This window comes from Mustelus asterias, chromosome 23 (assembly GCF_964213995.1).
Source record: "Mustelus asterias chromosome 23, sMusAst1.hap1.1, whole genome shotgun sequence".
Taxonomy (NCBI): domain Eukaryota; kingdom Metazoa; phylum Chordata; class Chondrichthyes; order Carcharhiniformes; family Triakidae; genus Mustelus; species Mustelus asterias.
The window spans coordinates 26,375,248-26,399,233 of record NC_135823.1 but is presented as its reverse complement, the minus strand read 5'-3'; the positions used below and the strand labels follow the sequence as shown (position 1 = coordinate 26,399,233).

The window sequence follows — 23,986 nt, the reverse complement described above, 5'->3', positions numbered from 1 at the left end:
AATAAATTGTATTTGACAAACTAATCACTGTTCTTTGAGGACCTAACATTTAGGATAGATAAAGGGGAGCCAGTAGATACAATATATTCAATTACAAAAAAGCTTTCAATACGGCACTGTGAAAAAGGTTAATATGCAATATAGGGACTCATGGAATTGGAGGTAATATAACCATGGATAGAGGATTGGTTAACAGAAAGGAATTAACAAAGAATAGGGATAAATGGGGCATTTTCATATTGGCAGACTGTGCTAGTGGATTGCTACAAGGATTATTACTGGGGCTCTAGTTATTTACAATCTGTATTAATTACTTAGATGAAGAGACAGGTATGTTTGCAAATGGTACAACGCTCAGTGGGAAACTGTGAGGAGAACGCAGGCTCCAAAGTGAGTGGTCAACAAGGTGGCGGATAGAGTATAATGTGGGTCATTTTGAGACTATGTTTTGATAGTAAGAATAGAAAAGCAGAATATTTTTTCAAAGCCATGAAACTTTTAAATGTTGATGTTCAGAGGAACTTGGGTATTTGTAACTTGTAAAAGGAACACAAAGATAATGTGTAGATAGAGTAAGCGATTAGGGAGATGAAATAACTCCTCAGTCTAGTGTTCCTTCAACACATATTCCCTTCATCTACAAACTTATCTCCACTCCTAAGAGTGCTTCAGGTACATAGTCAGAATTGGAGTGCCAGTAGACCTGGCACTCCTCATTATATACACAAGTGAGATTCCCTGATTGGACGGGCAATTGTTACGTCAATCGGGGAACTCATACTCCAAGAAACCCACCTGATGGGCCTCGTTGAGGTCATTACAGGAGGTAGAAGAAATGCTGGCCTTTATTGCATTAAAGAAGTCTTGTTACAATTGTACAGGACTTTGATGAGATCACACCTGAAGCACTGTGTCCAATATTGGTCTCCATAATTTTGAGGCCATTCAGCAAACAGGCACCAGATTGATTCTTGGGATGCGAGGATTGCCCAAGAGGATAGACTGAATAAATTGGGCCTTTACTCGCTGGAACTTAGAAGAATGAGGTGATCTCATTGAAACATACAAAATGTTGAAGGGGAATTTATAATGGGGAACATAGAAATGACTACCCAACTAAATGCATACTTGGGTTCTGTCTTCACAAAGGAAGACACAAATAACATATATTGGGGAACACAGAGTTTAGTGAGAGGGAAGAATTGATGGAAATCAGTGTTAGTAGAGAAATTATGTTCGGAAAATTAATGAAATTGAAGGCTGATAAATTCCCACGGTCTGATAATCTACATCCCAAAGTATTTAAGGAAGTGGCTCTAGAAATAGATGCATTGGTGGTCATCTTCCAAGATTCTATAGACTTTGGAACAGTTCCTACGGATTGGAGGCGAGCTAATGGAACTCCACTATTTAAAAAGGGAGGTAGAGATAAAGCAGGGAATTATAGACATGTCAGCCTGACATCTGTAGAGGAGAAAATTCTAGAGTCTCACTATCAAGGACTTCATAGAAAAGCACTTGGGAAAACAGTGGCAGAATCGGACAGAGTCAGCATGGATTTACGAAAGGGAAATCATACTTGACAAATCTACTGGAATTCTTTGAGAATGTAACTAGTAGAGTTGATGAGGGGGGTCAGTGGGTGTGCTTTATTTGGGCTTTCAGAAGTCTTTCAACAAAGTCCACGTAAGAGATTAGCGTGTAAAATTAAAGTGCATGCAATTGGGGGCAGTGTATTGAGATGGTTAGAAAACTGGTTGGCAGACAGGAAACCATAGCGATAAGCAGGTCTTTTTCCGAATGGCAAGTAGTGACTAGTGGGGTACCACAGGGATCAGTGCTAGGACCCCAGCTATTCACAATATATATTAATGATTTAGATGAGGCAACCAATCTAAATTTGCAGATGTTACAAAGCTGGATGGGAGGGTGAACTATGAGGAGGATGCAGAGATACTTCAGCAAATGCATGGCAGATGCAGTGTAATGTGGATAAATGTGAGGTAATCCAGTTTGGTAACAAAAACAGGAAGGCAAATTAATATCTGAATGGGTATAATTTGATGGAGGGGATGTGCAATGAGATCTGGGTGTCCTTGTACACCTGTCGCTGAAGATAAGCATATAAGTGCATCAGGCATTAAAGAAGACAAATGCTATGTTGGCCTTCATAGTGAGAAGATTCGATACAGGAGCAGAGATGTCTTGCTGCAATTGTACAGGGCCTTGGTGAGGCCAGACCTGGAATATCGTGTGCAGTTTTGGTTCCTTTATCTGAGGACGGATGTCCTTGCTATGGAGGGAGTGCAACAAAGGTTTACTAGATTGATTCCTGGGATGGCAGCACTGATGTATGATGAGAGATTGAGTTGGTTAGTATTCACTGGTGTTCAGAAGAATGAGGGGGTGGGGGAGTCTCATAGAAATCTATAAAATTCTAACAGGACTAGACAGGGTAGATGTAGAAAGGATGTTCCCGATGGTGGGGGTGTTCCAGAACCAGGGGTCATAATCTTAAGGATAAGGGGTAAGCCTTTTTGGACTGAGTTGAGGAGAAATTTCTTCACCTAAAGAGTGATAAGCCTGTGGAATTTGCTACTACAAAAAGCAGTTGAGGTAAAACATTGTATCTTTTCAAGAAAGAGTTAGATACAGCTCTTGAGGCAAAAGTGGTCAAAGGATATTGGGCCAAGGCAGAATCAGGCTAATGAGTAGATGAGCAGCCATGATCAAAATGAATAGAGGAGCAGGCTCAACGGGCCAAATAACATACTCTTGCTCTGAACATCTAGGTTTCTATGTTTCCCTTGGCTGGGGAATCTGGAACACATGGGCATCATCTCAGGATCATTTAGGACGGAGATGAGGAGACATTTCTTCACTCCGAGATTTATCATCTTTGGAAATTTCTAGTCTGGAGAGTTGTAAATGCTCTGCCTTCAATGTATTTAAGGCTGAGGAAGAGAGACTTTTGGTGTCTCAGGGAATCAAGGGATAGGGAGAATGAGTGGAAAAGTGAAGTTCAGACTGAAGGTCAGCTATGACTGTACTGAATGGTAGAGCAAGCTCAAGGGGTCACATGGTCTACTCCTGTTCCTATTTCTTATGTTCTTATAAGACAGTCAAGGAATTCAGGAGAAACTTTTTTACTCGGAGAATTGTGAGAAACTGGAACTCGCCACTGCCGGGACTAATTGAGGCTAACAGTACAGATGCATTTAAGTGACAACTAGATTTCTCATGACTGAGGAAGGATTTGCTAATAGGGTTAGAAGTAAAGTGAGAAGAGATTTAAAGCGTGGGCCAGTTGGGCTAAATAACCCATTTTCTATGCTGTAATTTCTGTATTAATTATACATCATATAAGGGAATGCAAAACTCAATAGCAATTTACTGTTCACCAAGCTTGTTTGGTCTTAACTCTTTGAAACAAAAATAGGCGATGTGTATTTTCAATTGATAAAATGCTTTTTTCCTTCGCAAATAATATGCCAAATGAATTATGGCTTTATGAGGAACGAACAAATTTATTCTGCACTAATTAATGTTGACCAGTTTAGTTATCTATCTATTCCTATTTACTAGGAAAAGAACTAAAAAATCCACCTTTTAAGTTTTCGGTGATTGACTTTAAGTGCGGTGCTTCAAAGCTCCCCTTCCATTCCCTCCCCCAAATTGTGAGCAGGGAGAAAATCAAAAGAATGACTTTGATATGGAGTATAAAATATATATAAGGGCTGAACGATCTGCTCCCGCTCCTATGTTCCTACAATTGCCCTGAAAATTTAGAATTTCAACATATGTCAGCACTCGCTCAAAATCGTGTAAATCCTTACTGTGACTTGAAGAAAATCAAAAATGATTTTAAGAGGAGCAGGGGGAGCAGTGGGGGGTGGTGAGAGCTGCAACTGACTTCATTAAAATTTAATAAAAATGGAGGAAAAACTTTTGATAATATTATCACCTAAATAGACATGTGAATTCAAACACTGCCACTTCTTATCGGCCACAAATACAGCTGTGTGCTTGCAATTTCTTATTAATAGCTGCAGTGCTGGTTTATTTTTGGATTTAAGGAAAATGTAGAAAATAATGATCAGGAGAAACTGTTTTGATTCCTTTGTGTTTAGAAGCTGGATCCAATGGTTTTCTCAATGCTGCATGATTGAGAAAAATGTTTTAAAAATATCTAATATATCTGGGGGATCTGTTTTTTGTTATTAGTGAGAAAATGGAATTGTTAAAAAAAAGAGTTGTATATATTGTGTACTTCACAAGTAGAATCAAACCCTTTGGGTTTGCAACTGATCCCTGCAGCTTGCGGGCGATACATGAATAAGGCCAGTGGACTATCAGCTAGTTTTGGCAACAAGCAACTCAGATTGCAATCCAATTCAGGCTTGATCCAATTTATAGGCCCTTATCTTTAGGGATAATTGCATCATTAATTGTGTGTCACTGTGGAAATGAGCACAAACTGTTTTTACCCATATAAAATTAATTCATTTTCCATTCTTCTATTCTTGGTAAAAACATGCATACAAGGTAACGAATGACTCTTTTCATCAGCAGGAATGTTCAATCTTTCCCTTCATCCAACTATGTGAAAGGAACAGGAAGGACTTGAGCAAAAAAAGCAATATAAATGCATGCATCCACTCACACTTATTACAGAATCATAGAATGGTTACAGCACAGATGGAGGGCATCATGTGTATGGACTTCAATTATTTTGGTTCAATAAATGTGTTGAATTTTCTTCCTTCACATTGCTTTCTCTCCATATCTTTGCATTACCCCTTCCTCCCATAAAATAACATTTGTCCCATTTTGGAAAGCATTCAAATTCAAACAATCTTGAGAAACTGTGGCAGGCCAACTGTAACCTAAAGATATTGCGAAATTGATAGAAATAGACTGACCAGCAGAGTATTAAAGAGACAAAAACAAAATATTGAGTGTGCTGGAAATCGGAAATAAAAACCAAACATGCTGGAAATACTTAGCAGGTCATGGAGCATCTGTAGAGAGTAACACAGTTAATTGCTGTTACCTCCCAGCCCTATCACGGGCTATTTTGCGTTGGATGCAGCAATCCATTTAAATCCCCGTTGACTTCTGGTGTCACCAGCGGGAGGGGCTGGAAAATCCCGCCCAGCAATTCAGAAATGAGTTTTAAAGGGACATTGCCAAACATTTTTACTAACAACAAGTCGTTTGCTCCTGATGAAACACATCCCTATGTCTATCTTGTTAAGAAAAGTATATTTTTTAAACTGTTTAAGCAGATAATATGACTTCTTCACAGATGTGGAAAGTTTCAGCATCTCACCAGAAGATCTAGAAATGAGTTTTCAGAGCAAAATAACTGCTAAAAAATCTTCCTAAAGGCAATATTGCCTCTCTCAACTGCCTTATCTTACCTATATACATGGACTGTTCAACAGTAGGATAATGTGTTATTCTAGCTTTCTGCATATCTAATATTTTGATGCATTGCACAATATGTTTGGTTTCAGGCTTCTGTTACCTGAAGAGCCTCCTAGCGGTCCTCCTCAGAATATTATGGCCAGTGGTCGAACAAACCAATCCATAATGGTACAGTGGCAGCCTCCCTCAGAGCAAGAGATCAATGGGGTCCTGAAAGGATACATCCTCAGGTAAAGTGTAAAGCTGTAATAAACTCTCCCAAATCAAGCAAATTCCCCTGATAAAGAAGTGGAATCCAGGTAGGAGAATTGCCAGCAAAAGGTTTTAAAGAAAAATGTAGCAAGTCATTAGGAATCTTTATGCATTATCAATTATAGGTCTTTTTACATTACATTAAATATGTATTTTGCCTTCATACATGACACAATAGAAACTATGGATAGATGTTTACAACATGGAAACACACCCTTCAGCCCAACTTGTCCATGCTGCCCAGTTTTTACCACTAAGTTATTCCCAATTGCCCATGTTTGGCCCATATCCCTCTATAACCATCAGAACCATGAAAGTGTGTAAATGCTTTTTAAAAGACAAAATTGTACCCTCCTCTGCTACTACCTCTGGCAGCTCGTTCCAGACACTCACCATCCTCTGTGTGAAAAGATGCCCCTCTGGATCCTTTTGTATCTCTTCCCTCTCACTTTAAACCTATGCCCTCTAATTTTAGACTCCCCTTCTTTTTGGAAAAGATGTTGACTATCTACCTTATCTATGCCCCATGTTATTTTATAGACCTCTTTAAGTTCGCCCTAAGCCTCCCAAGCCCCAGGGAAAAAAGTCCCAGTCTATCCAGCCTCTCCTTATAACTAAAACCATCAAGTCCTGGTAGCATCCTAGCAAATGTTTTCTGCACTGTTTCTAGTTTAATAATAGCCTTTCTATAATAGGATGACCAGAACAGTATTCCAACTTCAACAAGAAGCTCCAACTCCTGTATTCAATGTTTTGACCAATGAACCCAAGCATGCCGAATGCCTTCTTCACCACCCTGTTTACTTGTGACTCCACTTTCAAGGAGCTATGAATCTTAACCCCTATATCTCTTTGTTCTATAATTCTCCCCAATGCCCGACCATTAGCTGAACAAGTCCTGCCCTTGTTTGATCTACCAAAATGCATCACCTCGCATTTATCTAAATTAAACTCCACCTGCCATTCATCAGTCCACTGGCCTATTTGATCAAGATCCTGTTGCAATCCAGATAACCTTTTTCAGATGACACCAGATGCCACCAATCTGGTGTCATCTGAAAACTGACTAACCATGCCTCCTAAATTCTCATCCAAATTATTAATATAAATAACAAATAACAGTGGACCCAGCACCATTTTCTGAGGCACACCGCTGGTCACAGGCTTCAGTTTGAAAAACAACCCTCTAAAACCGCCCTCTGTCTTCTGTCGTCAAGCCAATTTTGTATCCAATTGGCTACCTCACCCTGGATCCTGTGAGATTTAACCTTATGCACCAACCTACCATGCGGCACCTTGTCAAAGGCCTTGCTAAAGTCCATGTAGACAACATTGACTGCACTGGCCTTACCTACCTTCTTGATTACCCTTTCAAAAAACTCAATCAAATTCATGAGACATGATTTTCTACTCACAAAGCCATGCTGACTGTCCCTAATCAGTCCTTGCCTCTCTAAATGCCTGTAGATCCTGTCTCTCAGAATACCTTCTAACAACTTACCCACTACAGACGTTAGGCTCACTGGCCTGTAGTTCCCAAACTTTTTCCTGCAGCCCTTCTTAAACAAAGGCACAACATTTGCCACCCTCCAATCTTCAGGCACCTCACCTGTGCCTGTCAATGATTCAAATATCTCTGCTAGGGGACCTGCAATTTCCTCCCTAGCTGCCCACAATGTCCTGGGATACATTTCATCAGGTCCCGGGGATTTATCTACCTTGATATGCTTGAAGACTTCCAGCACCATCTCTTCTGCAATATGTACATTCCTCAAGACATCACTATTTATTTCCCAAGTTCCCTAACATCCATGCCTTTCTCAACAGTAAATACTGATGAGAAATATTTATTTAGGATCTCACCCAACTCTTGTGGATCCGCACATAGATGACCTTGTTGATCCTTAAGAGGCACTACTCTCTCCCTAGTTATTCTTTGCCCTTTATGTATTTGTAGAAGCTCTTTGGATTCTCCTTTGCCTTATCTGCCAAAGCAATCTTGTGTCCCGTTTTTGCCTTCCTGATTTCTCTCTCAACTCAATTCCGACACCCTCTATACTCTTCAGGGGATCCACTTGATCCTAGCTGTCTATGCATGTCATATGCCGCCGCCTTCTTCTAGACCAGGGCTTCAATATCCCAAGTCACCCAGTGTTCCCTACTTCTACCAGCCTTGCCTTTCACTCTAAAATGAATGTGCTTACCCTGAACCCTGGTTAACGCACTTTTGAAAACTTCCCACTTACCAGATGTCCCTTTGCCTACCAACAGACTCCCCCAATCAATGAGGATGGGAAAAGATCTGGAATGATTTATTTTGGAAATGGAAGTTTTAATAAAATATCACAGTGCAAGTTCAGAATAACATTGTAAACCACCATTGATGTTGTTACTGTTGTTTGTGGAAACTGAACACTTTCCCCAGGTTTTAAAAAAATGCTGCGCTGAGTCAATTCTTGGGGGGGGCTGCTGTGCAATAGGTTAACACAGTGTTTTTGCACCTCTGGGATCAAGAATAAATCTATCATGGACTGATGAATGAAAGTGTGCTTTCTCTGCTGGCTGTAAAAGTCCCATGTGAAGCTGATTTCAGTTGGTCTCAATCCAGTTGCTAATGCACATTGAATACAGCACAAAATTGCTCGTAATTTGACCCAAATTGACATGAAATTGTCATCCTCATGGGGACTGCAGATGTGGGAAATGGAAACAATCAAATGATGGCGTAACATATTATAGTGGTGGTAAAAAGGAGTTTATCTTTTTCTCTTAATGTACTGCACTGTCAGTGGCGTGCTTGAAGCTGACGCTGAGTGTCCATGGTCCAAGATGATCCATTCCCTGGTCTCAACATTGCTTTAATCAGCAGCAAAAAATTGATGAAGAATGTGGTGCAATTCCCACTGCAGTCACTGCCCCTGCAATGATTCCAGATGGAATATCTTAACAGCTGTGCTGGGTAGGTGTAGACAATAGTGGAGATGGTGCGCAGCAGTTTAGCCCACTGCTGTTCTTTTCATTTACCACAATTATCATGAATTACAATGATCACACTGGAGAAAAGTTGTCATGAAAACAGCCAAATTATCCCAGGATATTAATGACACCAATATTGAAAAACAACTAATAAAATTAGATTAAGGGACAGGCATGATATGATAAAGCAACTGTAAAAAGCAGGAGAACATGGTTTGTTAATTAACTCTCTGAACTTGGATATGTGTTCTATTTGCTGTTCATTCCTTGGTGCTTTCAAAAATGTTCAAAACATTTAAATGGCAATTTTGAAATTTTTCCCAATTTGTAAAAGCAATACATGCTATAACCAGGTCTCATTTCCATACCAAATATTTGACAAATTCAGTGGCACAGATGACCAGTTTATGCCCAGTCCCAAGGTAATAAATATTTCTATCTGTGTAGTCAACATGCAGTATTATTTTAAAGTGATCACAATCTACCTCTTTCTTTATTTTCACCCATCACAATTATCAAATGTGTTGCTTTAATTATCATGTTGGGGACCATATAATCATTGGGAAATCGACGTCTCAGTATTTTGTGATATTTTGATATTTTTAAAGATGTCCTTCAAACTAGAAAAGAAACTGCTTTTAATAATAGTGAACTATTAACAAACTTTTACAAAGTGTTAAAATTCCTTTCAGAGGTATGAGAAAATATAAGAACTGGACCAAATGCTCCTCATTTTTGACATGTTCTATATGGCATATTGTTACAATTTATATTTATTTAAAGTTGTATAACCGTATCATAGCATGCTAACATCATTCATTGCTTTATTTATACATCTGAAGTGCATCCAATCCCACTGCAATTCCGATGATGCCACTTTTGAGCTTCACTCTGTTTGTTTATAGGTATCGACTTGCAGGCCTTCCAGGTGGATACCAGCTTAAGAACATCACTAGCCCTGAAGTGACCTATTGCCTGCTTAAGGACCTCATCATTTGGACCCAATATGAAATCCAAGTTGCGGCATACAATAGCGCTGGGCTTGGTGCATACAGCAGGGCAGCAGCTGAGTATACGCTGCAGGGAGGTGAGAAAATCATTTCAGAGATTTACTTTTCAAAAAATTATGTCTTTCCTGACTCACTGGCATTCATCCCCTTGGGAGCTGCCATTGTCCTATTTACAGCTGCTTCAACTAGGCAGCAACACAATGAGCCCCAGGCGTTTGATAAAGTTGACATTGATGTCCGTCTTTGCTCAGTGAAATGGAAACAAATTTTCTTTAGCGGAGTTGTGGTGAAATGCAGAAGTATTATAAATGATCAAACCCACCCCGTCTTTGTTTTATGTTTAATATCACTGTTGTCCCATGGAACAGATTATCTGAAGATTGATGAATCTCATCAACAGGATGGCTGAAAAATTCAAATTTCCATGTGTCCTGAGAGTAAGACCCATCACTACAGAGATTGCATAACAAATGTATTTTTAATACCAGATCTCCTGTGGCATTTGTTCCAGTAATCTGGGATTTTGAGCTGCATAAATCAAACTCGTTTTAATCTGGACTATTCCTTTAAACCCTCTGCTCAGATACTTGCTGTGGAGAAGAGGTCAGAATTGGCATATCATGAGATTAGTTGACATGAGAAGTTTATGTAAATAAAGCTGCTAAAATGAAATTGTGTATAATATGATCTGTCCCTTCAGAGTATGAATCTGAGGTAGGTTTCAGTCAATGAGCAGCTGTCTGAAAATTCTCAATTCCTAGGCAAGAGACCAGATGATAAGATACAGAAAAATCAGCATGAAAAGGTAGGCCTGGATTTTGCAATGGTATTGATGGCAAAACTGCCAGCATTGGCCATCATTACTTCATTCTGTCAGCAACCTCTTAAGTCTTCACATGCCCAGAATATAGCAAAACGTATGGGCCATGATGTAGTGCTGAAGACATGCTACAGAACTAGCCAAGCTGTTCTAGTACAGCTTTAACACAGACATCGACCTGACAATGTGGAAACTTGCCCATGTTCTATCCGCTAAAAGCAGAACAAATCCAGTCTGTCCAGTTATCACATCATCAGTCTACTCTCGATCGTCAACAGTTATGGAAGGTGTAATTTACAGTGTATCCAGTGGCATTTACTCACCGACACTCCATTTGGGTTCCATCAGGGTCACCCAGCTACAAAGTTCATCCCAGCCAAATATGGGTCCAAAAATCTGAATTCCGGAGGTGAGATGAGAGTGACTGATCTTGTCATCAAGGCAGCATTTGACTGACTGTACAATCAAGAACCTGAGTAAAAATGAAGATAAAAGAAAATAAGGGGAAAATTCTCCACTTATTGGAGTTATAGCTATCACCGAGAAAGATGGTGATGGTATTTGCAGGCCAATCATCTCAGCCAAAGACATTGGTGCTGGAGCACCTCAAGGCAAGAGCTTAGGCTCAACCAGGGGTTTCCTCCGGGTGCTCTGGTTTCCTCCCACAGCCCAAAGATATGCAGGTTAGGTGGATTGGCCATGCTAAATTGCCACTTAGTGTCCCAAGATGCATAGGTTAGGGGGATTAGCAGGGTAAATATGTGGGGTTACAGGAAAAAGGCCTAGGTGGGATTCTCTGTTGGAGAGTTGGTGCATACTGGATGGAATGAATGGTCTGCACTGCCGGAATTCTATAATTTTCAGCTGCTTCATCAATGACCTTCTCTCCATCATAAGGCCAGACGTGGGGATATTTGCTGATGATTTGCACTATATTTAGTTCCATTTGCAATCCTTCAGACAATGGAGCAGTCTGTGTCCACATTCAGCAAGACCTGAACAGCATTCGGGCTTAGGCTGGTAAGTGGCAAACAGAATTCATGCCACATAAAAGCAGAACCATCTCTAACAAGAGAGAATCTAACTATCTCTCCTTGACATTGCATTACCATTGCTGAATTTCTAGCCATCAACATCTGAGGGTTGCCATTGAGCAGCAACTTAATTGGAAGAGCGACATAAATGCTGTGTCTATAAGAGCAGGTCAAAGGCTGAAAACTTTGCAATATGTACCTTGCCCCTAATGCCCCAAAGCCTATTCACTACCTAGAAGTCACAATTCAGGAATATGATGAAATACTCCCACTTGCCTTAGCGAGTGCATCTCCAACAACACTTGAGCTCAACACTATCTTGGATTAAGCAGCCCACATACAGAAACTTAAACTTTCACCAAAGGCCCACCAAGGTCATGGTACCAAGATGAAAAATGCACTGCAGCAACTGAGCAGGGCTGCTTCAACAGCACCTTCCAAACTTGCAAACCTCTGCCACCTGGAAGAACAAGAGCAGTCAGTCCCGGGCTCCCTTTCATCTGTGGTTATGGGGTGCCGATTAGCCTAGAATTAGGTTTAGAAGGATCCAGCAACAAGCCAGTGAGGATCACCAAGAAGGTCTGCATTAACTATTGTAAATATAATGAGCCAATCTTCAGGCCTTGAAACAATCACACTGCTGTATTTCAGAAATAACTAGAAGGCTCTGAGGCCATCAGTTAGGAAGGCTCTTTCCCTTTGTCAGGCATGAACAACAAGTGCCCAGACCAAGGAATTCCAGTGGTACTGGACAGATGCAGCATACTTGCTGCGCTGCACCTATCCAGCAATGAGCCAGAGTGAGACCTAAAAATCACACTTCAACATTTTATGTTTCAATTGTAGGAGAGGAACCAGTTACAAAGATTTACCAGTGGTAAGATAATCAAGTCTTTGGCTCATTATATTTACAAAAATTAACATGAGTAAGTCCAAATGTTTTCCTGGGCTCCAGAATTCTAATAGTGTTATCATAATGCAAATTACATTTGTTTTCAAGACAATGACTAAGTCCATGAGCAACTGCTTTGAGACCAGTAGGTTGTTTTTGTCTGTGTATGCATTGCCACAATATGAATAATAATTTGAAAAAGTAGCTTCAAGTAATTAAAATAACCAAGCTTTCTCCCTATCAGGTCCAAACACTAATTCCATAATTTCTTTTCCAGTCAGTTGACTTTTTTTCAATTGTTTTGTCATAAAGGCAGGGATGGTAACTGAACTTGTCAGTCTCACTGCAGTCACTTTTTTCATTTGATTTTTCCACCCGGAAACTCTTTGCCACAGCTCCACTGCATACTAATTTGAAATTGTAGTTTCTGAACTTTCAGTGGTCTTCAAAGAAGCTTTGTATGAATGAAGCATTGGGTGTCAGATTAACATCAGTGCCCTCGAATTAGTGAGTCAGGGTTATTAAATGTTAAATCTTAACCATCTGCATGATTATCTTGAACAACTCTTAAAACTAATGGATGAATTGCAGCTTGATTAAGTCCCAAGTTTATGCAATAGTTTGCAGCAGGATTTTGTTTGAACCTGACACCAGCCATTGGTGTGTCGTATGACTGGGGTCAAGAAAAGCATTTTGGGGGTTGTCTATTCTCCCAAGGTATGTTGCTCGAGTCTGTAGTTCCTCAAAATCATTACTCTTATTTACAGCAAGTATGTACGCGTGTGGACCCCGACACAAAGTTAGAGCTTCTCCTTCCAGGTTTCTCTTGCTTCTCTTCATGTGATGTTACATCGTTATTCCATTAGTATCATGTATGCTTTCTGATGTTAACCTTGTATTTTACAGTCATGTTTAGGAACATTTTAAGTTTTATTTTCTCCCCTTGGTGAGATACCATTGTGACCTGCTCCATTTCCTTAGCTGAGAGAATGGGTAGGCAACATGTGGGCGGGCCATGCACAGTTAAGGGAATGTATACAAGAAGTGACTGACCTGATTTTTCATCCTTCCAATTGATAATGTTTAGCCATCTCTTGTTGGCTCATAGATGATTAGGAACTCATTATCGGTGTGACCTTGAACCCCATCATCCCATATTCCAACACTGCTACAAGTAATTTTTTAAAAATTATTTTATAAACCAAAATTTTAAGTTTTATAGTGCAAAGTAAAAGGAAACAAGTTTCAGTGTAGCTTGGGAATTGGACTTGATTGTTCAATGGCATTTTCATAACGGAGTGTATTTTCTCTACATGATGTGCCTTTTACTTCTACGACTACACTGTGATTTCTAGTCTGAGCATTTCAAGTGGATTCATGTGCAGAGTGAGACTTTCGGACAGACTTCCCCCAGAAAGGAAAGGTGAATTAGCCTGCACCACTCCCACTAGTTTTCATTAACATTCCTCCAATGAGATGCGATGTTCTGAACAAAATACATTTTAGCAGATCTCCGAGGCCATTGGTATTATTCTGCTATGATTTTACGAAGACCAATTAAGGCCAGAAAGTCTAATTGCATTCAAGTAAACAGAAGCTCCTGTCATTGAGAGGTTAATTACTGTTTGGTCAGAGAACTTTGCAGATTGGCATGTGCTGGTGAATTTCAGCCTCCATGCAATTTCCTGTGACATTTCTCTCACTAAGTCAGATGATGAACTGTGTAATCAGGCAAAGAGTATTAAACAATATAATGCACAATATATTCCATTCCAGCATTACTGTGTCATTTTAAGGCCAAAATATCTAATTTCTTTAAGTAAATAACCGTTCAAATAGTTCAGACTCTATTGTTACTTGCTCACAGAACTTTGCGAAATGGAAAATGCTCGTCAGTTTCACAATTTAAGGATGGTGGTGCATTTAAAGGTTGTCTTGCATCTGTAGTTCAGATCGATTTATAATTTGCAAAGCTCATTAACTGTTGTTAGGTATATTTGGTAGTTGAGAAGTGAAAAAGAATGTGACTGGTTGTTCTGGTTGTGTGCAGTGCCGACAGCACCCCCACAGAGTGTGGAAGTTGAAGCTGTGAACTCCACTGCTATCAAGTTTACATGGGATCCTCCTCCGCAGCAGTTCATAAATGGTATCAACCAAGGTTACAAGGTAATAAAACAGAATATGAAAACTAAAAATAAAAAAAAAAAGTTGTGTAGTTTTAGAAATAAAAATATATGATTGAAATCTTTCTTTGGCCAAATGCAGTAAGTTGGGAGGGGATGTGAAGAGGGAAATAAGGCTGGCAAATACAATGGTAGTTGATGTAAATTGGAAACCCAAGATCTGTCTGCCAGCAAATAAGGGATGGGGTTAAGCTTCAGGGACAAAGAGGGTGGTGATATATGCTTTGACTGTGTCAACAGGTCAATGTGATGCGCTTAGTGCACTAGTGCGCAACCTGTGGCCCGGATGCTACATGCAGCCCATCTGGGTACTGAGTGTGGCCCAAGAGACTTTTGTTGACCATTACCCGTGCACATTCCCTGATTTCCATCCGCATAGTTTTTTTTCCTACCAATATGACTGAAGTGCGTACTGCAAGGGCCAATAAAGTGAGGTGTGTGCTGATTGCAGACAACATTGACTTTGAGAGCCGAGCATTCCCTCTGCGTCCGAAGTGTAAATATTTATTTTGTTTTTACCATTTGAAGTTGACAGTTCCATTATTATATAAATGATTAAGCATTTTCTATAACTTGTTATGAAATATTCAGTATTACATGTATTTAATCTTATTCATAGAATCATGGTTCGTGAACAAGCCTAATTTCAATCTGAGGTGAGAGAGGGTCACTAATGGGCCCACTCACTAGCCTAGGTTGCCTATCACTGGCTTAGTGTGTGGGTGCATGGTGGCCAAAGAGAATTAGTGTGCTTCTTGCTTTGTGCCAGTGAACTTCTCATTTTTAGCCCGCACTGCTGGCTGGAAGCGACATGAAAAGGAGAGCCTAATGTATAAGATTCTCATACAGCGTCTCCATCGCTAAGCCCTTTCTATGCCCGTGTTGACAGGCGGAATTAGGGTTCCTTGCAGCCACAGGCTATAGCTTCAGAGAAACTTGCAAGTTTGGCTCCCTGAAATGTAGGGCACAGGCCCACCTGGATCTCAGAACCAAACTCTGTTACGAGCAAATAGCCGCACTACCATGTGGATACCACAGGGGAGATGAAGAATAAGAACGTAAACTCTGACAAAAAACCTGGAGTGGGGCCCAAAGGCAGAGCTTAAATATGACAAACGTAGTGCTCTGCATTCCTTTAGACCAGGCTTGTCCAACTTATATTGTGGCCCCCTAAAACTTCGGGACACGGCCCACTAAACTTCAACTCACTCACATTTGAAAAATGCTGTAAAGCTGCTCCTCCAATCAGAGTCTGGTTCTGATCAGCAGCCAATGCAGGGAGAAACCTGCCTGTGATTGGATAAGCAGAAAACCGCAGGGAAGTAAGTTTTTAAGGTCAGGCCCAGGGTGAGAGCAAGAGGAGAGAGCAGGATGTGGATGAGGAGGGAGAGTGGGCTTGGAGTGCAAGCGGAGAGTGGGACTTGGAGCAAGGGGGTAGAGCAGGCCTCAGAATGAGAAAGAGAGTAGGTCTCGGAGCGAGGGGGAAGAGAAGCCCTCGGAGTGAGGGGGGAAGAGCAGCCCTTGGAGCGAGAGGGGAAGAGAGGCCCTCAGAGCGAGGGGAGAAGAGCGGCCCTCGGAGCGAGGGGGGAAGAGCGGCCCTCAGAGTGAGGGGAGAAGAGCGGCCCTCGGAGTGAGGGGGAAAGAGCAGCCCTCAGAGCGAGGGGGGAAGAGCAGCCCTCGGAGCAAGAGGGGAAGAGCGGTCCTCGGAGCGAGGGGGGAAGAGCGGTCCTCGGAGCGAGGGGGAAAGAGCGGTCCTCGGAGCGAGGGGGAAAGAGCGGTCCTCGGAGCGAGGGGGAAAGAACGGCCCTCGGAGCGAGGGGGGAAGAGCGGCCCTCGGAGCGAGGGGGGAAGAGCGGCCCTCGGAGCGAGGGGGAGGAAAGGGCCTCGGAGCGGGGGGGGAGAGCGGGCCTCGGAGCGAGGGGGGAAGAGCGGGCCTCGGAGCGTGGGGGGAAGAGCGGGCCTCAGCGAGAGGGTGGGAGGGCTTCGGAGCCAGGGGAGAATAGGCCCCAGGGAAAATGAAAGAGCAGTCCTCGGAGCAAGTGGGGCAAGTTTTCCTCAGAGCGAGGGGCTGAGAGGACTTCAGAGTAAGAGGGGAGATAATAGACCTCTGAGCAAGGCTGGGAGAGACGGCCTCAGAGCGAGGGGGTGGGCAGGCCTCGGGAGCAAAGCCGGCGGAGCGGGGGTGTGTGTGAGAGAGACGGAGAAGAAAGTGAATGTGTGTCTGACTGACTCCTAATCCCAAAATTCCCGCACCACATTCCAGCACACGCTGCCACCCACTCCATACTGGCTGAGTGAGCTAGCTTCCTGAGATTAGGAGTGTACCAGATACACACACTGTCACACTCAATCACCCTAATCATCATCTTTATTTTTTACTCATTCTTTTCAGTTATCAGTAATTGCTTTGAATTTGTTTACTCAGCAAGTTGTTTCTTTTGTAACGTAAGCTTTCTTTTTGAAATTCATGTTTAATGTGAAATTTGTAAAAATTGATATGTGACCCCTCCCCTACGCAGAATGGTTGGATAAACCTCCTTTTGGCCAACCAGAGAGGCTGGGAGAGGATTCATGATGTTTGGGCAGCCCAGAGTCTCCATTAATTTCGCCAGGCCTATGCGCTGGAGAGGACACTGCAATTCTGCTGCAGTGTGTTACTGCGACATGAGAGACTGCAGTTATGAGTGATAATCCCAACTTGATTGGCCAGAGAACGGGTGCCATGGGCTGTCTCTGACAGTAGGAGGGACCGTTGCATCCCACTGGTCAACTGCCTTAAACCAGCTTCTGATTCATGAGGTGCTGAGCTGCCTCAGTCCACTTGCTTCAGCGGGTGTTTGGAACTTCGACTCTCAGCTCAACAAGTAGACCACATCCATCACAACAGGTAAACAAAGGGAAAGATAGAAGATATCAGCTCTTCAGCTGGCAAGCTGGAACATCAGGACGATATCCACGGAAATGACAGACAAATTGCAGCTAATTGACAACATCCGCAAGACAGCTGTGATCAACGTGGAACTTGATAGGTTGAACATTGGCATACCTTCCCTATACACGATGAGACTCGCTGAGAGTGCTTCATCTGGCAGAGTTGGAAGGAAACATGAGCAGAATGTAGGCCAGGGGTCAAAATAATTTTTTTGGAGGGCTCCTTTTAACAAAAAATATTGCCTAGCTTAATTTTGTCAAGGGCAACTTTTGATTTTTTTTGTTGCTACCATTTGGTTTTAAGGGGCTCCTTTTTGGTTTTTACCTGGAGTTCAGGATACCATCCTTTGAGTTAATTGGTGTTTTCTCTCAAATTTCGATTCAAATACAATTCCCAGTAATAAACTTAAGATCAGATTCATCTTAAATCCCAACTATTTGACATAATAAAACAGAAAACAGGCAGGCATAAGAAGCAGTTTATCTAAGTTAGTAAGGGACCAAATGAATTTCTGCATGGTTGATCATGGTAATACACACCACATCTCTGGAGACCCTCATGTGGCTGAGGCAGCTTTATATCACTCATGAATGATTGAACCAAGCAATGGAATTCAATGGGACGCTGCAGAATATGGAACTTGGGAAATGGAATATGCAATCAGAAAAATAATAAGCACAGCTGGTATGAATGAATTCAGTCACACTGGGATAAATTCACTGTACAGTATCTTGCCCATTCATTGTGCAAACTACTATACAAATCTATCACAACATAAACAGATGTATAGCAGTTCTTGCAAGGGGAACTTGTCCCATGTTTGAATCTCTTCACCAGCTTGCCAATTGCAACAATTAGAGCATCAGCTTCAGGGAAATGTATAAAATCATGAAAGCGCTTGATAAAATCAATAAGGACGAACTGTCTTCAGTGACAAAAGGGTCAGTCACCAGAAGGCCACATTTAAGATAATTAGAAAAACAATGAAGGACTGTGTTATTGAGTGTTATTATTACGATATATAAATAATCATCTTATTAAAATCCATTGCTGATTATATTAGTAAGTGCTGTGACGACATCAGTTATTGCTGTTGCTACCTGTGTATATTTCGTACATTAACTGCTGTTACTTATGATTCTTTCTGTCACTGTCATTTCAGTTTAACTAGTTACTCCCAATTTTGAGTCCATACTTCAAACGTTTTTATTCTTTGTATGGAAGAACTTTCACAACGCACTTTGACCTGCTTTCTGTGGTCAAGTTACCACAGACAGCATTGAAAAAACAATTAAACGGCAAGTTACAATCTAGAAGGGTAGTGAAAGCAGAACAATTACTTGCAAGAGAATATTTGACAAATATTTGAAAAGAAAAAACTTGCAGGTCTATATGGAAAGGGTATGGTTGGATAGCTCTTTCCAAGAGTTGCAACAAAATAATAGGCCAAATGGCCTCCTCCTGAGTTGTAACAATCAAAGGCTCATTCTCATCTTGGATGTATTTCACCCATTTCTTCAAGATTGTGTAGCATGCCATTATTCTCAGTCAGGGAAACCGAATGACTGACTCCTTGATCATATTGATTTGTAATCTCATATGAGAAGGCGTTGACTGGGACATCTTAGTCACATGCTCATTGATTGTTTTTCTCCCTCATCCAGAAAATACTTGGCTGCATTCACTTGATGCATTCTCCAATTGACTTGGCTACATATAGCTGATATGTCACATAACCATTTTCCCCATCATTCCACAATATTGGCACACTGGGGCTACCAACATATTATACCCTATGCCAATATTTGTTTATTAAAGAGAATGGTTTAAGTTATTTTTGTCTTGCCACCTCCCTCCCTGCCTATCCCACTTGCCACCTGCCTCCCAGCCTATCCCACTTGCCAACCCCCTCCCTGCCTCACCCACTTGCCACCTCCTCAACGCCTCTCTCCTTGACCCTCCCACTTGCTGCCTTCCTCCCTGACCCACCTGCTCTCCGCATTTCTTGCTCGACGCTTCCAACTTCAATTCTTCAGTTTACTGCCTCTTCCACTTGCTACAACCCCCCCCCCCCCCCCACCCCCCCCCCCCCCCCCCCCCAACCTTCCCACTCACTTGCGCATGTCACCCCAGGCCATCCCACTCGCGACCTCCCTCCCTGACCCCCCTGCTTGTCACCTCCCTCCCCAATTCTCCTGGTCGCTGCCTGCCTTCCGAGACCCTCTCCCTCGTCATCTATCCTGCTTGATGCCTCCTCCCATTTACTGATTCCCATGACCCTTTCCTCTTGCTAACCCTGTTCTGAGCCCTCGATCACAGCATAACTGAGGCTTCATGTGGCACAGAACTGTTTTATGAATTGAAAACAATCGGGGCTGCTTGGAAGGGAATGGTCTGCAATTCAGTATTTCAGTGTTAGAGTGCAAAGAACTTTTTGTGTAATGTATTTTGATTTAGTTACCATCCAATATCCTGAGCTTTCATGCAAATTAATGGATGTAATTGCAAAATATATTTGGGCTGAAAAAAAACTTAACTGTAATTTGCAGTCTGCTCCTTGACCTCCAATCAGATTCCCCCCGTTCCTCCATTCATAGATTCTGTTTCTTTAGGAACAACAAGAGCATAGAATCCCAACAGTGCAGAAGGGGGCCATTTGGCCCATTGAGCGTGCACTGAATCTACGATAGAGCATCTTACCCAGGCCTTATCCCTGTTATCCCACGTGTATACACCGCTAATCCCCCAAATCTCCACATCTTGGGATACTAAGGGGCAATTTTAACATGGCCAATCAACCTAACCTTCACATCTTTGCACTGTGGGAAGACACTGGAGCGCCCCGAGGAAATGCACGCAGACATGGGGAGAACATATAAATTCCACACAGGCAGTCAGCCAAGACCAAAATTGATCCCGGGTCCCTGGTTCTGTGAGGCAGCAGTGCTAACCACTGTGCTGGACCAGAGGGAACCTGTAATTAGAGAAGCAAGTCCTCATGGATTCTGTCTCCCATGCTCACTGCTACTCCAATCAAAATGCAGGGGTTGACCTTGCTTGAATTTTTACGTCCCTTTTGAGATTTCACAGGTTTTCTTTTTGAGGTTTGCAAATTCATCCACTAATGCCCCCCTGCCCGTGTATTTTGAATCTTGCTGATCTCAGTGATAGAACCCCTGACAAATGGTCGAGAGGCCATCTGCTTCTCAACTCAAACAGGACCAGTTAACCGCATGAATATCTGTGCACCTTTGCTGTTCTCCACTACAGAGATTAAATGTCCGTTCCATAAGGAAGTCGACATTACTGTCAACAGAATTCCAAAGACAGAACATCTTTACCTAATAGATTTTCAATGTAAGAGCTGGCATGAACCATGAGACGTGGCGCACTTGACTCCGACATCACAGCATGAGAAAGATAAATTCAAATGACAGAGACTACTTAACTTTGTGTACCGATACTTTTTCAGAATAAACCATGCTACTCGGTATCCTGGCGACATCCAAGGCCAGAATATTGGCATCAGCTGGTCCTTATCGTCACCAAACATGACTCTTAACAGCATCCTCAACACATGCAGCTTCCACAACATTGATTGCAATACAGATCACAATCTAGAGGGCACCAAGGTTGGGGTGCAATCCTTGAAGCTTCTCTGTTCAAAGCAGAATAGAAGATATTTTAAGACACCATTTACAAGATTGAACTCTCAACATATAGGAAACAAGGATGGAAACATTTTGACCGATTTGAGGCTAGAATCGCTGCAATGGAACTTACTATTGAAGCCAAACAATCTGCCCTCATTAATTACAAGAGCGATCCAAGTGAGAAGACTCTGAATGCACTAAGAATTGCTTGAACTAAAGGCCAGCAGACCACTAGGCACTGCGCCAACGGGTACTGGTTACAATTTTGTCAGCACATCCAGATGTCCTCTGATACACGGAACACTAAGGACATGTATGGTAGGATCAAAAAGGAGCAAGTCCATCAGCAAAGAACACTGCTCTGCTAAAAACAAATATGGAGCAGATCATCATTGAAAGCAATAAATAGTTGGAGAGGTGGATGGGAAGACTGTCACCGAGGAAGCCGTAGACCTTCTATTCATGGAAGAGCTAGATATCGAATCCGCAGTGGAAAGCTTAGCAAAGTTGTTGACTTGCTTTCCATTGGCAAAGCTCCAGAGAATAAAGCCATACCACCAGAACTTATCGAAGCACAAGAAATTGATACTGCTGTAGCATCTTCACTAACATCTCTGTATTTGATGGAAGGAGGGGCAGTGGCAGTGTCTTAGATTATGCGTGATGCAAAGATTGTGACCTTGCACGAAGAACCCGGGTGACCACAACTATTTAGGTATCTCCCTGGTGAGTATTGTGTGAAAAGTATTTGCCCCTTGGTCCCCGTATCAGACTGCAGATCTTGGCTGAATGCTTCTATCCCGAATCCCAGAAAGGATTCAGAACTGCAAGATCCAGTACATGATCATCTCACTCTGGCAGCTACAAGAGAAATGCCATGAACAAAGAAAACCACGATATATTGTTCCATCAACCTTAACAATGCATGTAACCATGTGAGCTGTGCTGATCTATTTAAGATGTTGAAGAAAAGTGCCTGCCAAACCTTGGCTGTGAAAGCAGCTCAATGTAATCTCCTCCTTGCTAACTGAAGGATCAGGTTAGCTATGATGGGGCAACATTTGAACTCTTTGAGATCAGCATTGGGGTCATGCAGAGTTGCGTTCTGGCACCAATATTCTTTGCATATTCTTCTCTTTGCTGCTATCAAGGACTTGTGTTCATCTACAGAGGGGTCTACTTAGATACCAGAGCTGACACCTGCCTGTAAGACAAGACATGTATGCAAATCCCACATCAGCTTTATGCTGATGATATTAGCTTTCCATACTGAGGAACACTGTCATCAGCAAATGTACAGACTCTTTCATACTTGTAAAATGTTTTGTTTGACTATTAACATTACTATTGTTAAGAACCTCGCTGATATTCCCTGCAAGAATGTCTCAAAATCATGAAGGATAACTTGAAACACCAGTTTTTAGTGGTGTATATTTGTATGGAATAATGTGAGGAACAAGTCCAGTTGTTGTATAAATAATTAATGAGTATTCATTAAAGTAAAAGAAAAGAAAACACACAAGACTACACTATGACACTTAAATATATTAATAACTAAACAGACTGTTTTATCTGCAACTACCTCTTGTTCCCAAAATGTATTTCCCCGAACTCACTGAGACCCCTTTTCCCAAACAACATCCAGTTTAGTAACTCTATAAGTCAAATCCAGCACATAGTTACCACATAATACAGCTTAAAAGACCAAGTCTGGGAAAATGTTTTTTCCTGGTTCAGCGAAGGCACAAAACTGCATCTTTTGGAGGAGAATATCTGCAATCTGCCGTAGCTCTAAATGTTAGATGGAGCAGGCCGCCATGGCTCTGATCATTGATGGAACGGGGCTCTTTGAAGATTAGTCTATCTGTTGGATGGAAAACGAGCCTCCTTTCCCAGTGAGGGTCCTGGCAGTTATACTGTTCAGTTTGATATTCCACCCTGTGGAGTCGATTGTCTACATCTCTCAAATGCCTTGCCTTTAAAAGTTATCATTTGTATACTGATTTCTGGTAAACAATATTTCTAATATGCTAATTTGCATCTCAGTTTCTCTAGATGCCTGCTAATCTTGTTACTGGGCAAATTGCATCTTATTATTCCTCTAGACATCTGCTAATCTTATTACTTATCTATGTTATTTTGTTTTCAACATAAATTCAACTGTTAACCTTGTTAGTTTCCCAAATTCCTAATACTATCAACAACCATTGATCAGAAACTGAATTGGACTAGCCATATAAATACTGTGGCTACAAGAACAGGTTACAGACTAGAAATCCTGTGGTGGGTAACTTACCTCTCGACTCCCCAAAACCTATCCACGCCAGAGATGCAATGAAATACTCTCTCCTTGCCTGGATGAGTACAGCTCCAAACATTCAAGAAGCTTGACATCATCCAGGACAAAGCAGCCTGCTTGATTGGCATCCCTTCCACAAACATTCAATCACTCCACCACCAGCACACAGCAGCAGTGTGTACCATCTAGAAGATGCACCTTCCAAACTCATGACCATTTCCATCGAGAAGGACAAAGGCAGCATATACATGGGAACACAACAACCTAGAAATTCCCCTCCAACCATTAACCATCCTGACTTGGAAATATATCACTATTCCAAGGGTCAAAATCCTGGAGCTCTTCTCCCCCCCGCCCCCCCCCCCCCCCCTCCCCCATTGTGAGTGTACCTACACCATATGGATTGTAAATTTCAAGAAGGTGACTCACCAACATCTTCTCCAGGGCAATTTGGGATGGGCAATAAATCCTGGCCTAGCCAGTGAAGCCCGCGTCCCTTGAATGC

At 41.9% G+C, this 23,986-nt stretch overlaps 1 protein-coding gene across 1 annotated transcript in view; it reads left to right on the top strand.

Moving 5' to 3' along the window:
- sdk1a (sidekick cell adhesion molecule 1a) overlaps positions 1–23,986 on the top strand; it is an 839,938-nt gene that overhangs the window by 617,467 nt on the left and 198,485 nt on the right. Inside the window, exons 16-18 of the mRNA XM_078240149.1 lie at positions 5,520–5,660; positions 9,564–9,745; positions 14,465–14,580. Coding sequence (XP_078096275.1) covers positions 5,520–5,660; positions 9,564–9,745; positions 14,465–14,580 — 439 coding nt within the window. The remainder of the gene's footprint in view (positions 1–5,519; positions 5,661–9,563; positions 9,746–14,464; positions 14,581–23,986) is intronic.